At 35.5% G+C, this 15,275-nt stretch overlaps 2 protein-coding genes across 4 annotated transcripts; both read right to left on the bottom strand.

Annotated features, from left to right (window-relative positions):
- Positions 1-318: 318 nt before the first annotated feature.
- Positions 319-2,882, bottom strand: LOC103933333. Of its 3 annotated transcripts, none has more exons than XR_007259356.1 (6): positions 2,603-2,882; positions 2,441-2,511; positions 2,024-2,138; positions 1,799-1,937; positions 751-952; positions 319-665 (listed from the first exon to the last, which is right to left on the bottom strand). XR_007259356.1 is itself a non-coding variant. In XM_048586729.1 (6 exons), the coding sequence occupies exons 3-6, from the start codon at positions 2,113-2,115 to the stop codon at positions 638-640; spliced, it is 336 nt and encodes a 111-aa protein (XP_048442686.1). In that variant the 5' UTR covers positions 2,116-2,138; positions 2,441-2,511; positions 2,603-2,882; the 3' UTR covers positions 319-637. The 3 variants fall into 3 exon arrangements, 2 of the variants coding, with proteins under 2 accessions (XP_048442686.1, XP_048442687.1); XM_048586729.1 differs by having other exon boundaries at positions 751-827; XM_048586730.1 differs by lacking the exon at positions 2,441-2,511 and having other exon boundaries at positions 751-827.
- Positions 2,883-10,494: 7,612 nt separating this feature from the next.
- LOC103932667 (homeobox-leucine zipper protein ATHB-52) lies at positions 10,495-11,013 on the bottom strand. The gene has a single exon (XM_009342305.2). It carries the CDS (start codon positions 11,011-11,013, stop codon positions 10,495-10,497), a length of 519 nt encoding a protein of 172 aa, XP_009340580.1.
- Between the last annotated feature and the right edge of the window lie 4,262 nt (positions 11,014-15,275).

Here is a 15,275-nt window from a genome sequence, read left to right as displayed (position 1 = left end):
AAGTCATTTTTAACTTTAAACCAATTGAACCAACCACATCTATTAATTTTTTGAGGTTTTGAACATTTTACACCCTGAACTTGCAAGTTATTGTCAATTTTTAGTTTTTTACTATGAACTTTTATTAATGGCCAATTTCCTCCTCAACTATCAAATATTCACCAATTATTCTGTCCAATTTGCCACCTAAATAACATGGAAATGACGTTTTACCCTCTTACATGACTCATGTGTTGTCCACGTGACAAATATGAGTATCCCCAATATCGTGACTTGATGGTTAAAATGGTAAATACGTCATTACCCTTGATTGGCAAATTGAAAATTGAATCACCTCCAGTATCTGATATTGAATACAAGGAACTGGAAGTGCTTTCAACTACAACATCTGCAATATCATCAAAACAGGTCACTCTACACAAAACCATTCTACAGAATGCACATGGCTGCTTCACGACGACCTACAAGCATGTCGAAATAGCCAAGCTGAAATGTTGTTTTTGAGACTTTTCACATCCCGAAATCATCCAATTACTCTTCAAACTCGGTGACATCCATCACATCAGTCATGACACTCTGATTTTGAATTTTACGCAAGTCATCAATCTCCGCAGCCAACAATGGATCATGCTTCACTTTATCTAGCTGCAATTTCGCAGGGCAAGCTGACAGGAGGAAAAAGCAAAGGGTTAAGCGATCTCACCAAAGGTATAAGTCCGTCTCATGTTGGGGAACAAAAATTTTAAATACCTGCAACAGGGCAGCGTGTGTTGTTTCCCAGTAAGTCTCTGCTCTTTTGCAGATTTACTGTTAAAAGTTCTACGAAACTATAAACAATTGCCCAACAAACAAGAACATTATGACGAAATCAGTTTCATAAGAACTTACTTTCCGCTACTTCCACTTTATATTTTTATACCAGAGTCATAGAAAGATTGCAACAATCCTGTAACTTCACGTTTACAAACAAGCAAAGACGATTAAGCACGAGTCAAACTTATGAGGCACAGAATGATGGTGAAACGAAACATGCAGCAAAACAAGGATTTGAAACCCGAATATCAGTAGTAACCTTAACAACAGTCAACACAAACGACTGATCCTACAGGTTTCAAAATGCATCAGATGAGGTATAGTTTAGATACCAATGAAGCACTTAATATTCCTTCCCAAGCATGGAGAATCATGTGTCGTAAACTAGATATCTCCATTTAGAGTAACCACAGGATTATCGTACAACAGAACCTATTGTCATAAGCTAAAGAATGCCTTTATCTACCCCTAAACATGCATAAGAAAAACTACGATAAACAGTATTTCCACGGATCATATTCATTCTGGACAGATATAACACCTAAAACTATCAATTTGCTTGATTTAGACCTGTTATAATCCAATAAGTGGTTTACCTCCCCAACACTTGCCTGAATTCTTTGCCTATTATTTGCAGTTCTAATTCTTTACATATTCTAGCATGCAGCAACAAAGTTACAGTGGTCATTTACAACAGTCTAAGGATTGGCAAATATTAGTAAGAAGAGAGCTTAATAAGAAATACACTTGCTCAGTTTAGCGAAAATATGTACCCTTTTAACCATAGGCATCGCTAGCATTCCCTTCAATGCCAGAAATAAAATAATTACACAAAATATTGCTAAGCTAGGCAGAAAAAGTGTTTAAAACAGTTGTTTGGTTTCTAACTAGTTGGCATCATTCCATGTGTACTTGCCTGTCATAAGAAACTCGAGGCAAAGTTTATTACAAGAAACCGAATAAGAAGCAACATCAAAAGTCATACCCAGACAGCTTCCCGGAATTCACGCATTAGCGGATGGTTTTGGGGAACTGAAGATGAGTTTGCCTTCAGCTGTGCAACCTCATTCTTGAACAACTTATCAAAATCAGTAAGCTGGTCCATCAACATCAAATAACCATATCTGCTTGGATGGATTGGAGAAACAACAAATAAATAAGCAAAGTCATTGAATCAGAAACTGTGCAAGAAGCAGAAAATTCCTAGCACCTCTGGCCCAGGTTGGTATATAACTCCAACAGATTCAATTGCTGACGAAAAATGCGAACGGTCTTCATAAGTATCCACCAATTCAACGGCATTTTCGAGCTCTTTCACCTGTGACCTGTCACATTTTCGGGTTTTTCATATCTCGACAAATGCTTCATATCTTGAATCTATGATCTATGATGGGACATTTTAATCACATTGAAATTCCATTTTCTCTTAACAGTTTCTAGCTAAAAAAATTCAAATGCCAATAATTAGATAAAACCCAAAACTTAAAATTACTCAAAATTTCAGAAATTTGATAAAGTTTCAGGCCTTTAGCAGCAGCACCTACAAATTTCAGAAACTAAAACCACTTCTCGTACAAAAAAATTAAATTAAATTAAATTACATTAAATTGTTTTTTAAGGAAATTACCCTCTCAAACTGCTTAGCCCTTTCAAAATCAACTGCAATTTTCTTCATCAAACTGAAAGCTTTCCCAATATCTGAAAGCAGAGATAATCTTCCATAAGAAAAACAATAAATTGCTATTTTTTCCTTCAAAAATAAAAAAAGGCATAAGTCCTAGGAGCTTACGGAGATAAGAGACTGGTTGTCCTCGTGGAGATTGGATGTGGCGGTTCGGATCCGTCCGGTGACGCCATAAGTGCGAGATGTCAAGGCCATGGAGGGACGTGGGTTTTAGGGTTTTTCCACAACCGGGTTTGGGCGAACCAGTTGGCTGATTGGTGGGTTCTTCGCTGGGGAGTCGAGGCAACAGTTCAGGAGAACGGACGGAGGGAGATTTTGGAGGGAGATTGAGTAGAAAGAACAAAAAGTCCGAAACGGCATCGTCCTTGCTCTTCCGAAATGCGACGGCCAAACTTAATTTCACTTGAGGGTAAATTATACAAAATTACCTCACAATTATTGATCGCACTACAATCTCATACTTCATATTTTAAATATTGCAATGTCATATCTTAATTTATGAATTTGTTGCAATGTCATACATCCGTTAATTAATCTGTCAAATTAATCATTAAGTAATGACGTAGTAAATGCAAGCCCATATTTTGCTGACATTGCAGGCAACTTGTGCCAACTAATAAAAATATTAGGGTAAATTATACAAAACTACCTTAACTATGGGTCGAACAACACTTTCATACCTCATCTTTTAAAATTAACAATGTACATTCCTCATCTTACTAATTTGTGTCAATGTCAGACCTCCTGCCAGTTTTTCTGTTAATTTCTCTGTTAAATACTGACGTGGCCAGAGACAGGACCCACTCACTAATCCAACTGGATTAAAAAATAATTAAATAATTTTTAATAATTAAATTTTAAAATTTTAAAAATAAATTTATTTTTTTATATAAAATTGTGGGATCCACCCTCTCTATCCTCTCTCTTTCGCCGATCTCTCGTCTTTCTTTCTCTGGACACCTACATTCCCAAAACCCTTCCCACCCGTCCCCTCACCTCACCCTTTCTTCCCCTCACTCCCATCTTCTTTGCACAACCTCTCCCTCCAGACGCTGCCATCTATCCTCTCCATCCAGAAACTCTCCCTTCTAGACCCCCCTCGACCTCTCCATCTCCCACCTCTACTTCACCACTCTCCTGCCCACCGCCCCCTCCCTCTCAATCACCTACCTCACCATCAACTACAACCCCGTCTACGCCACATCGAGCCACGAGAATGCCTCTGGATCCAACACGCCAACATTGTCATCGGCATCGCCATCAACAATGCCCTAATTTACTTAGTCTCCTGGGACAAGAGCCTGAAGATTTGGTGGGACTTGGATCTCTGCTACGTCGAATGAGGACGCCGTGAACGCGTTGGCAGTGTCAAACGACGGGACGATGTACATCCGGTTGATGGATTGTCAGATCTGGGTATGGTCTAAACCGTTCGAGGAAGACGGAGAAGACGGGAACATGGTGGGATCTGGGTTGGGTGGTTTTGGTTTTGAGTTTGGGGAAGACAGGGAACAGGGGGAAGAAAGGGTGAGGGGGAGGAAGGTTAGGAATGGGGGACGGGTGGGAAGGGTTTTGGGGATGCAGGTGTCCAGAGAGAGAAAAGAGAGAGATGCGAGAAAGAGAGAGAGAGAGAGAGGAGAGATAAAGGGTGGATGTTGCGTCGAGTCAGTCAAGGTGCACGAGGACACCGTGAACACATTGGTGGTGTTGAATGACGGGATGGTGTACACCGAGTCGACGGATTGTCAGATCTGGGTATGGTCCAAATTGTTCGGGGAAGACGGAGAAGACGGGAGCGGGGTGGGATCTGGGTTAGGTGGTTCTGGTTTTGAGTTTGGGGAAGACGGGGAGCGGGGGAAAGAAAGGGTGAGGGGAGGAAGGTTGGGGAAGGGGGACGGATGGGAAGGGTTTGGGGATGCAGGTATCCAGAGAGAGAGAGCGAGAGAGAAAGAATGGAGAAAGAGGGTGGATCCCACAATTTTATATAAAAAAATAATTTTATTTTAATTTTTAAATATATTAATTATTTTTTAATCCAGTTGCATTAGTGAGTGTGTCCTGTCTCTGACCACGTCAGCATTTAACAAAGAAATTAACAGAAAAACTGACAGAGGTTTGACATTGGTACAAATTTGTAAGATGAGGTATGACATTGTCAATTTTAAAAGATGAGATATGAAAGTGTTGTGACACCAATAGTTGAGGTAGTTTTTTGTCATTTACTCAAATATTTAATTATTAAAATTATTTTAATTCATTAAAAATATTATTTTAAAAAATTCATTAAAAAAAATAAAATAATAATAAAAATCTACCTCACTGGCCCTCACCCTACGCAACCCAGCCTTCCCCTTACTTCTCTCTCGCCACGCATATCAAACCCAATTTCTGAATCGTAAATGGCAACACAGCAACAAAGCAAAAACCAAATTCAGCCAAGAAAATCAAAGAAAGGCCATGTAATTTACATTAGAGAAAGAAAAGGAAACCAAATTAAGCAAACAAGCAAGAATGGGCTGAGGAGCGAATTTGGGGTAAATGCAGGAGGAGTCGAGGAATAGGAGCTTTTTGACTTTGAGTCGGTAACTGCTATCAGTGACGTTGGTTTAGATCTGGAGATTGACGAAGATGAAATCCGCTGCATCGGTGTTATTGGCGTGAATGCCGTCGACTTTGGTGGTGGGAGGGAGCGGGGGCTAATAAGGAATCGAAGTCGGCTTCGTAGGTGAGGTTAAGCTCGGAGTGCATGCGGAAGTCGAGATTCGTGAAGCCTAGAGCTTGGAGCTTGCTAACGATGACGAAGCCGACGAGGCCGTTGTTGCAGCGTGAAAGGGAGAAAGGGAGAGAGGATATGGGAAGAAAGAGGAAAGAAAGAGGGGTGAGATAGGTGCTACGTCAGCAAAATATGGCCATGCATTTGCCACGTCATCACTTAACGGTCAATTTGACGGATTAATTAATGAAGGTCTAACATTGCAACGAATTCATAAATTAATGTATGATATTGCAATGTTTAAAATATGAGGTATGAGATTGTGATGCGATACATAGTTGAGGTAATTTTGTGTAATTTACCCTTCATTTTAATACAATGCTTTACATAAAGAAGTAATAAATTAATATATATTAACTCGTCATCACAAAATTTTAACACATTATTTCTACTATCTCGACTACTTAATATAATTTGCAAGTGACCTTTTACTATAGTAGTGGAAAAGTGTTGAGCCTTGCATGACGACGTGAGTTCAAACCCCGTTGTTAGCTAATCTAATACATAATCTAACAAAATCTATCGTTAAAAAAAAAAAAAAACTATTTAATATAGTTTTCTTTGTCAACCAAAAGAGGATGAAAAAAATATTTATTTTAGCACTTCAATTCAATAAAATTATTAAAAAGGAAAAAAAAAATGAACATTAAAATAATTTCACAAAATTTTTTTTTAACTTTTTTTTCTCTTCCCTCACTACATGTCGTCAAGGGAAAATGATATTTGTATAGAGTGATTTTGTATAAAATCAATTAAAAGTTATGATATTAACAATAGGTCAATCAAATTTATTGGAATTATAAATATGTCAATGAGACTTTAAGATACATTAAAACACCTCAATCAAATTAAAATTACAAATGATGTCATTGTCATTTAAAACACCAAATCTTTTCATCTCCCTTATTGTAAATTGTGCAGCAGCCATAAAACACTCTTAGACTTCAACCTCCACACCTGCCACCACCTTCAACCTCCATTACTTTAACCTCCCCCGCCTCCCACCACCTTCATCATCCGACGAACGATTCCGACGAACAATTTGCGTTTGAGCTAATTCCAACGAACAATTCAAACTTGCGACTGAGAAATCACGATCAAGGTAATTTGTTTCTTCCTATTTTCTTCTTGTTCTTCAATTTTTAAGTTTTAGGTTATCTAAGTTGTGTTTTTGAGAGATTTGGTGTACTTTTGCACACTATACCTTTTGGTTTTGAATTTGAGCTTGTTTGGATGTTAAAATTGGTTTGAGCATATAACAAATTTAGTTCGTTTCGACATATTTGTTGGCTCTGTGTATGGTTATTCATGGTGGTTATGTCATTTAGTTTAATCGTCGCTTCCCGTGTTCTGTGATTTTGCGTTCAAATTCAAATAGGTTTGTGGATTCATACATTGCAACGCAATGTTTCTTGTTCTGTGGATTGAGACACTACGTTGCAGTGTCAGTTTCTTATTCTATGATTGTGCATTGAGATTCAAATAGGTTTGTGGATTCAGACACTTCATTGCAGTGTCTGTTTCCTGTTATGTGGATTCAGACACTTCGTGTTCTGTGATTGTGCATTGAGATTCAAATAGGTTTGTGGATTCAGACACTGCAACACAGTGTCTATCTTTTGTTCTGTGAATTCAGACGCTTCGTTGCAGTTTATATTTTATGTATGTGCTTTTACATTAATGGATTCAGACATATAGTATTAATATCACTAACACAAACTTTATATTTTTTTTCCTTTTACAGTTAAAACATGTCCCCAAAAAAAGTTAAAGGGATACATAAACAAGCGAGAGAGAAAATGATGGATATTATTGATTTGCACTCAAGAGGATGTTACTGATTTGCACAATGGAAAGTGTTGTTAGTTTTATGTAGCCTCTCATGGAAAATTTGGTTCTAGTTAGGCTGTTTTGTGATCTATATTTTCTAAGTCATATATATCTCTACTGACCATATATATGGTTCTAATTAATATGAAAAAATTTCCATGGGGTCAACTTTATTTTTCGTGGATATGAACCCTTATCAGGTTCTACCATAAGGGGCTGATAGGATTTCGAGTTGGGCAACGAGTTTTGATAGAGAGTAGATAAGAATCAGAGAGGGGAAAAAATAAAAAAATAAAGAAATAAAGTCAAGAGAGAGTGGTATAAGGGTATAATAGTTATTTTTCTAACTAGCTTAAATCCATGTGACATGCTTTATTGACCTATGAATAATTATTATAAATATTTGATTGATTATGTCCTAAAAGAAAATTGAGTATTGATTTATGACTAATTTGTAAAGATTATTGACCTTTAGCTAAATAACCTATTTGTATATCACGTTCTCTCTCTCTCTCTCTCTCTAAATCACAAGTTTTTTTTTATCTCTCCCTCTAAAATGAAAAAAAATTCAATAAAAATCAAGTTTACTCACATTTCTAGGATGAAAAAAATATTTATTCTACCACTTCAATTCAATATAAATATTAAAAAAGAAAAAAATGGACATTAAAATAATTTCGTAAATTTTTTTTTTTACTTTTTTTTCTCTTCCCTCACTACATGTCGTCAAGGGAAAATGATATTCGTAAATTTTATATCACGTTCTCTCTCTCTTTCTCTAAATCCCACGTTTTTTCTTTGTCCCTCAAAAATGAAAAAAAAGTAAATAAAAATCAAGTTTACCCACATTTCTCTCCTCATTTGCTCTAATAAAATTTCAAAAATTTTTCAGCCAGTGTGGGGGATATTTTCTTGTATGACCTAAATAAAGAAAATATAAAACTATTAGTGAAGCTTTGCCCAACAAAAACTCCAACAGCAAACACAACATCAAAGAGTTGGTTGAACAAATAACACAATTCTTGGCTGCTAAGTCCCACCTAAAGAGAATAACATATATAAGCCCACATACAAACACATGAAACTCTAGAGCCTTTTCAAAAGCCATGGCGCCAACAAATACTTCCAAAAAAAAAAAAAAAAAAAAAAAAGGAGACTTTGAATACGGTCCCTAGCTATCAATATTCTTTAACTTAAGATTTGTTGGTTTTTAATTTTTCATCGAAGTCCTTGTAATTAATGTGATACTTTATTTCTATGTATGTTACTATATTTTTTAAATTAAAATTTGAAATTTATAGTTGTTTATATTAATAAGATTTAAATAAAAATCCATGATCTGTGAGATTAATTAAAATATTACATATAAATTATACTATGGTGTTTGTACATATAAACATGGGCACATTCATCAAAATTAACAAAAAAAAAAAAAACTTATTGTACCAAAACATGGGTACATTCTTCAAAACCACAAAAAATTGAATAGATTTTATATATAATAAAAAAAGGGTACATTTTACATATAACAAATTGGTATATTTAAAAACAGGTACATTTTAAGATGAAAAATTGGAAAAAAAAAAAAAAAAGCTACATGAATGGGTGCATATACGATTAAAAATTTGAAAACATTTTTTAAAAAACTAATGGGTACAAACTTGTTCTAATTTTTTATTTTTTTTTAAATTAGTTAGGAGTTTAATAAAGGTGTGAGTATTAAAATCCTAAATCAATTATTAATTTTTATTTTAAAAAATTATGTAATTGACATGTAAATTCATTATTACATTAATGTTAGGGACTTGGATCAAAATCTGAAAACTAATAAGGTTTCAGTCAATGAACATTAGTAACTAGGGACCAGATACTAAATTTTTCCTTTAAAATCTATGTGCTTAGGCTCCGGAGTATAGGATACTCTTCACATTCTAATCCCTCAAATCATAATTTTTATCTGACCTAAAACCTAACGATTATAAGGCTCAAAGTATCCTATGCTCAAGAACGCTATAAAAATAAAAAGTCTCATTCAACAATAGGCTAGCAACGCAGCGCAAAACATTATTTGCTTGAAAGAAGAAAGTTTACTGAGATGCAACCAATCTAACGTCACTTCTCTTCCAATATTAAAATATATCCCAACTTCAAATCTCTCACGCCATTAATAAAAAGAAAACTGGTCGTAAAATAATCCCTCATTCAAACAGTCATGAGTCCGTTATATAATGTTCATGTTTGCAACCATAGTTTCGCAGTCACTCACAAGCTCAGCTGAATTAAGTTAGCCTTGGGATTTCATGAACGTCTTTGGACTTTCTATACCCCTCTTTGTTGTCAACTGTAGGTTACTACGTATGAAAAGAGGTTCACTGTTATCACGTCATTAGGGTTCAACCATACAATATTATGTAGGATTGAACATGACATTGCAATATTAAATCAGAATATGACATAACGGTAAACTTATTTCATTTAAGTTTTTCTTCCAAATAAGAATTACGTCATTAGGACGCCCCATACAAATGGGAGAACTACCTCATCATGAGGTACCGCTCAATCACGATGGCCGTAAATGAAAGTTAACAAAACTTTGGAAAGGGAAAGATCAGGGGCCGAAAACCACTTGCATTCCTTGTTGTTTGGGTTCGTAGATATCTACATGAAATATAGAGAAGAAAGTCCACTGGTGCTGTGGTGACATAGCGATGGTTATAAATAGTTAGAGATTAAGGCAGTTAGGAACTCAAACTCATTACAAATGTGCTAAAAGCCTTATGTGTATACTTACGTGTTATAGTAAGAGTGGACAACATAATTAATATGTCTAATTTTTAATGTATATTAAAAAAATTACGTGTTATAATTTGAATAGAAATAATAAAATCACATAACCGTGTACACTAAAAAATTACTCAACAAACTGATTGAATATACAACAAACTATATGAGGATACTGCTATATGATCTTAATCAGCTCTTCGTACAACATTAATTGTACAACAGATTGATTGTCTCACCAAATAATTCAACAGCAACAGTTGAGAAGGGTATTCAATTCAATTAAGTTAGCCTTCTTTTGATCTTGATCGACAGCTGGTTAGTACAGCACACCACCATGGAAGAAATAATACGAAGACCCAATTATAATCTAATTAATTTACTGATTGAATTATCCCATGTCATGGAGATCAACTTACATGACATGTTTGCGTTCAAAGTATATTAAATTGCAATGTAATTAACTAACAGCCGAGTATGAAAAAGAAATTCTAAGATGAACAAAACTTAGAAGTTTTCTCAAGCAGATTCAAAAGTATATTAATAATATATAACCCCATAATATTAAAGATTAAACCCATCAGTTACCAAAAGAAAAGAAGGATTAAACCCGTCACTGCATGCCAATCAAACAAGCATAGAGCTCCTCAAGTTGCTTAACCTCATGATCCCCATGCGGCTGCACCTGCATGCTAGAACTTCCAACACCACCCTCATCACTACAATTAGAAGATTCAAACACTGAACAAATTACAGGATTAGGTGGAAACACTTGTGCTTGTTGGTTCAAGGCAAACACAACTTCATGAGCCCTCTTAAGCTCGCCTCTAAGCCTCTCAACATCTTTCTCAAGCCTCCTCTTTTCAGCTAGGGCACTCTCCAGCTTCGCTTGGATTGCATTGTAGTTGAGCTCGAGGCTCTGCGTCTTCCACCGCGCGCGCTTGTTCTGGTACCAAATTGCAACCTGTCTCGGTGGGATTGCGAGCTGCTTGGCGAGCAGAAGCTTGCGCTCTGGTTCAAGCTTCTTGTTGAAGGCAAAGCTTCGCTCTAGGAGCTTCACTTGGTCTTGAGTTAGCCTCTTTTTGTTGTGTTGGAATTGGTTTTTGTGGTTCGAGGTCTGGAAAAAATCCATGATTTGGTTGATCTTGCTAGCGAGCTGTAGAGTTTTTATTTTTTTGTCAAAGAGCTGTAGAGTTGTGTGATAAGCTTGGAGGTTTTGAGCTGATCTCAGTTAAATATATACAATTATGTTCTCTAATTTATAAGTATTGAAAACCTGAGAGAGACAGAGTCCACGCCCCTGTGGGTTTTCACGTGGGAGGTAACCCTACCCCTCTATTTCAGCAATTTAAAAATATTATCTTTTATATATATATGATTTTTAAGTTTTTGTTAATTAATCTTTTTAATCAAAATAAGCATTAATTCCTTTCCATAATTCTAGTGTTCTAGAATTTTTAGTTTGTGTGTAATGTTTGAATCGATGGTATAAATTGACGTGGTTTTGATTTTAATTTTTATTTTTTTTATGCTATTCACACATTTTTTTATTTATTTTTTACATATATTTTTTAATTTTCAATCTTCGTATGAATAAAAAAAAATTAAAAGTTAAAAGTTAACAGAAAATATGTGGATAATACCATTTTTTTTTATATCAATTTTATGGGATGTTCCCGAAGGACCTTTTTCTCTTTTGTACGTATTACAGTGCAACAAAGACATGAAGCTAACCTATATAGTCTTTGATCAGGAGCTACTTATCAGTTATTGCCACAAATTTATATGCGACCTTTGATCATTTGATTTTTGTTTTTTTAATCTCTGAAAACACAGGACAGCCGCTTCTGCTGACTTTAGACCGATTAGCCACAGTATTCATGGACGGCGGGGTTTCCAAGCTGTTATAAATTGACCGCCATGTCAAAAGTCCATAAGACTTCGAAACTCTTATCTCCTTCTGTTAATCCACTCCAATGTTACTTGAGTTCATTAGGGCATGTTTAGTATTTTTTTTTTTATCCAATTTTTTGTTTTTCAAACTAATGAGTAGCTTTTTATTGACTACATGAGTGCAAAATAGTGCAACAAGAGACTTCAATAAACTTTTATGAGTGATATATACTGTAGGCGGAGTTTTGAACTTGAAATATTGCATTCTTATTCTAGTTGGTTAATCAGTGTAATAAGAGACTTGAACTGAAATTCTATCCTTTTTTTTTAGTTTAAATTCATAAATATGTCATTTCAAAGAGAAGAGCGTCACCAATTAAAATTCATACGATGCTGCGACCTTTGGGCCTCTAAGCCAAATTCTGTAGTCTTACTATGTTATATATCTTTCGTATAGCATCACCCATTTGAGTTGTTATCTTTCATATTATTCAATCGTAAACTTTGATGGCATGTTTACCTAACGGGAATAGAAGAGAATGGGAATTGCACTACTTTCAAGGGATTCCGGTGTTTACCAACACTGGCGGAATGAAAGTGTCAGTGGGGCCCATCTAAAATGGGGAATCAAGTTACTGATTTTTCCAGAATTGGACTACCAAACAATAGGTGGTATTCGGACTCCTGGAGAAAGCATCCATCTGGAATCAACTTTTTTTGCCCAATATACCTTTATCTCCTTCTTCCTTCAATCTTTGTCTCTGCTCTCTCTGTCAAAGGAAGATTTAGCAGGTTTCATGGCTTGCGGATTATGGTTTCATGACCAAAATCAGAAGGGAAGAAGATGAGAATTTTGGAATTTCAATTTTGATCATTCGTCGGCAACGACTAAAATCTCTTTGATTCATCCCCGACTCGATCTCGTGTGTCAATGGTGACCCAAATTAAACATTTACAAAATCAAGAACAAATGAAGATAGAGGAATTTGTAGGGGATGGAGAGAGAGCAAGGGGAAGCGGTTGGTGGTGACTGGAAAGGCTGTGGCTATAGGGTAAGGAAAAGAGATGGGGTAGGACAGAGGGTCACGATAAAAACGAAAAGAATGGGGAAGATAGAGATGGGGCAGGAAAGGGTCTCAATAAAAATGAAAAAATGAAAAAAAAGTTTTACTAAAGAAAAACTATACTCTCTACTATAAAAATAAAAAAATAAAAAAGTTTAACTAAAAATAATTAGCTTATAAATTAGATTAGTTACACTAGGGGTATTTTAGTAATCATGCTAATTTTCATTCTGATTCAAGTGAATTAGTAAACAGTTTATATGAATCGATCTCATTCTTACTCTGATTCCAAACAGTTTTAGTACGACTTCAATAAGAATCTAATTCTGTTTCCTCCTCAATCTAATTCTCCCTCAATTCAATTCCCTTCAATCTGATTACGGATTAGTAAACACGCCCTGAGAGTTCTCCTATACTTTTTTGCGGATTCCAATTTATTAATTTTTAGGGCCACTTAGTACTACTGTCCAGTGGTATTCCTCTTCACTTGTAAGTGAGAGGTTTTAAATTCGATTCTTGCCGAAGGCGAATTTGAACAACATTTGCTAGCCCATTGTGAAGCTAAGCTAACTTTCCTCCATTGAATGTAGATAATATCGTTTGTTAAAAAAAATTACTAATTTTTAAGGTTATTTTTTATGGAATATTATAACCTTGCATGAAATCTAGTACTTTCTCCAACGTATTGATATCTCTATGTTGAAGTACAAATTAAGGGATTTGGATCCTATTAGGATCCCTTTGTAATCCTCACATCCTATCCGTTCATCGTACATTTGTGCGACCATGAATCATTTTGAATTTTTTTTAATTTAAAATTAAACACAAACAGTACTTAATGAAAATTGACAACATGATGTATGATGAACGGATAGAATACGAGGATCCCCAGAATCCTCACAAAGAATACTCGGAGAGGATCCTCATTCCAAATTAAGAAGTACACAACAACGTGGAAATTAAGCAACTTGTTTATGCTGAAAAAACATAAAATATCTTATACATTGCTTTTAACACCAAATGCAATGGTTGGATAAAAGCTTAAATTTTAAGCTTTAACACCCTCTTTCCTACGCATTTCCAATCATTGGACTAAAATAAGCTACGAGGAGAAAATTTGGTTTTGGGATTGATTCTGCCCATAAATTGAGCCAAGGATACAAGGCGGGCTTACCACTGCCCTTGAACGCGTTGGCTTTTGCTTCACATGTGGCACACTTACGAACCTCACTTCTGCTACGCAACAAAGCCTGACAGTTGGGTCCCAGCATTGACGGCTTTGTCTGCCACTTACGACGAGCCTAATGACTCTTTTTTTTAATCCAATGGTTGACGATTTTGAATCGTTGGTTGATCTAACGCTCCATATTCATAGAAAAAATCTTTTATAATTACCTAATGGCTAAGATTGAATATGAGAAAATGTAACAGTAAAATGAATTGGGTCCAATGGCCAACAATAAAAAAATATATTTAAGTCGAAATTCACATCAAAACTCTGTAAATGCCTATGTATCTGTTCAAACATCCACACGAAATTCACTATAAATACTCTATAAATAATATATAAATACCTAATTTTTATGTGTTTCATTTGTAGAAAGGGTTTCATGATGTTCCATGACTTTCGTGTTTCATGTGGTGCATATGTGTATGAACCTATGTTTAAGAATGAGATAGGTTGACTGATTTTTTGTTATTCGGAATATAAATATTTTTAGGTGAAAGTATTCATAAAAATAAAATTAGGATAATCTATATAAATTTCACTCCTTGAAAAGGTTGCCAAGAAAAAATTAGGTTAAATTTTCTTTTAATAATCTCATTTTTAGCCATAATCATTAAGGGGGTGTTTGTTTGCCCTCACTAAGTGGGACTGGACTAGACTGGATTAGGTGTTAGTGTAGTCCCATGTTTTTTAGAGGAAGCGACTAGCTTTAGTGGGATTAAACCTCACTCGCCTCGACTATGGGGCTCGCTAGATAGTCTTAGCGAGACCCCCCAACCACCACCGGATTGCTAGGACCCTTCTTTTCTCTCGCGTTATCCCACTCGACTCCGCGCTCTGCTCGACTCCACATCCTGCTTGATAACCTCGCCGAACCATCCTAGGACCACCGCCGCATCCTCGTAAATCACGGCTTCCTTTGCCACTTTCTCTTCTTATTCAGTTTTGTTTTGAAGATTCGTGAAATTATTACTGGGTCTTGATAGATTTTTGTTTTTGATCGATTTGTGGGTTTGGTTGATTTCTCAGATTTGATTGGTTTTTGGGTTTTGATTTTTGGATTTTGATTGCTACCCATTTGTTTTCAATTTATCTGCTATTTTTCATTTTATGAATTGAAATACAAAGTTGTTCTATGTAAATTCTGATATGTTTTGTTATTACTCATTAATTTCGTATATGATCTTACCCAATTAATTAGTACATTTT

This window comes from the organism of the source record quoted next, unplaced genomic scaffold (assembly GCF_019419815.1).
Source record: "Pyrus x bretschneideri cultivar Hongxiangsu unplaced genomic scaffold, Pyrus_bretschneideri_v1 Contig25, whole genome shotgun sequence".
NCBI lineage: Eukaryota > Viridiplantae > Streptophyta > Magnoliopsida > Rosales > Rosaceae > Pyrus > Pyrus x bretschneideri.
Note: the sequence above shows the minus strand (reverse complement) of the source record. Positions and strands in the feature narration are given on the sequence as shown.

Coding starts and splice junctions, on each gene's coding strand:
- LOC103933333 (XM_048586729.1), bottom strand. CDS start 2,115: ATGCCGTTGAATTGGTGGATACTTATGAAGACCGTTCGCATTTTTCGT. Junction 828..1,798: donor AATTCCGGGAAGCTGTCTGG/GTATGACTTTTG, acceptor AATTGTTTATAG/TTTCGTAGAACTTTTAACAG. Junction 666..750: donor CACACGCTGCCCTGTTGCAG/GTATTTAAAATT, acceptor TCCTCCTGTCAG/CTTGCCCTGCGAAATTGCAG.
- LOC103932667 (XM_009342305.2), bottom strand. CDS start 11,013: ATGGATTTTTTCCAGACCTCGAACCACAAAAACCAATTCCAACACAAC.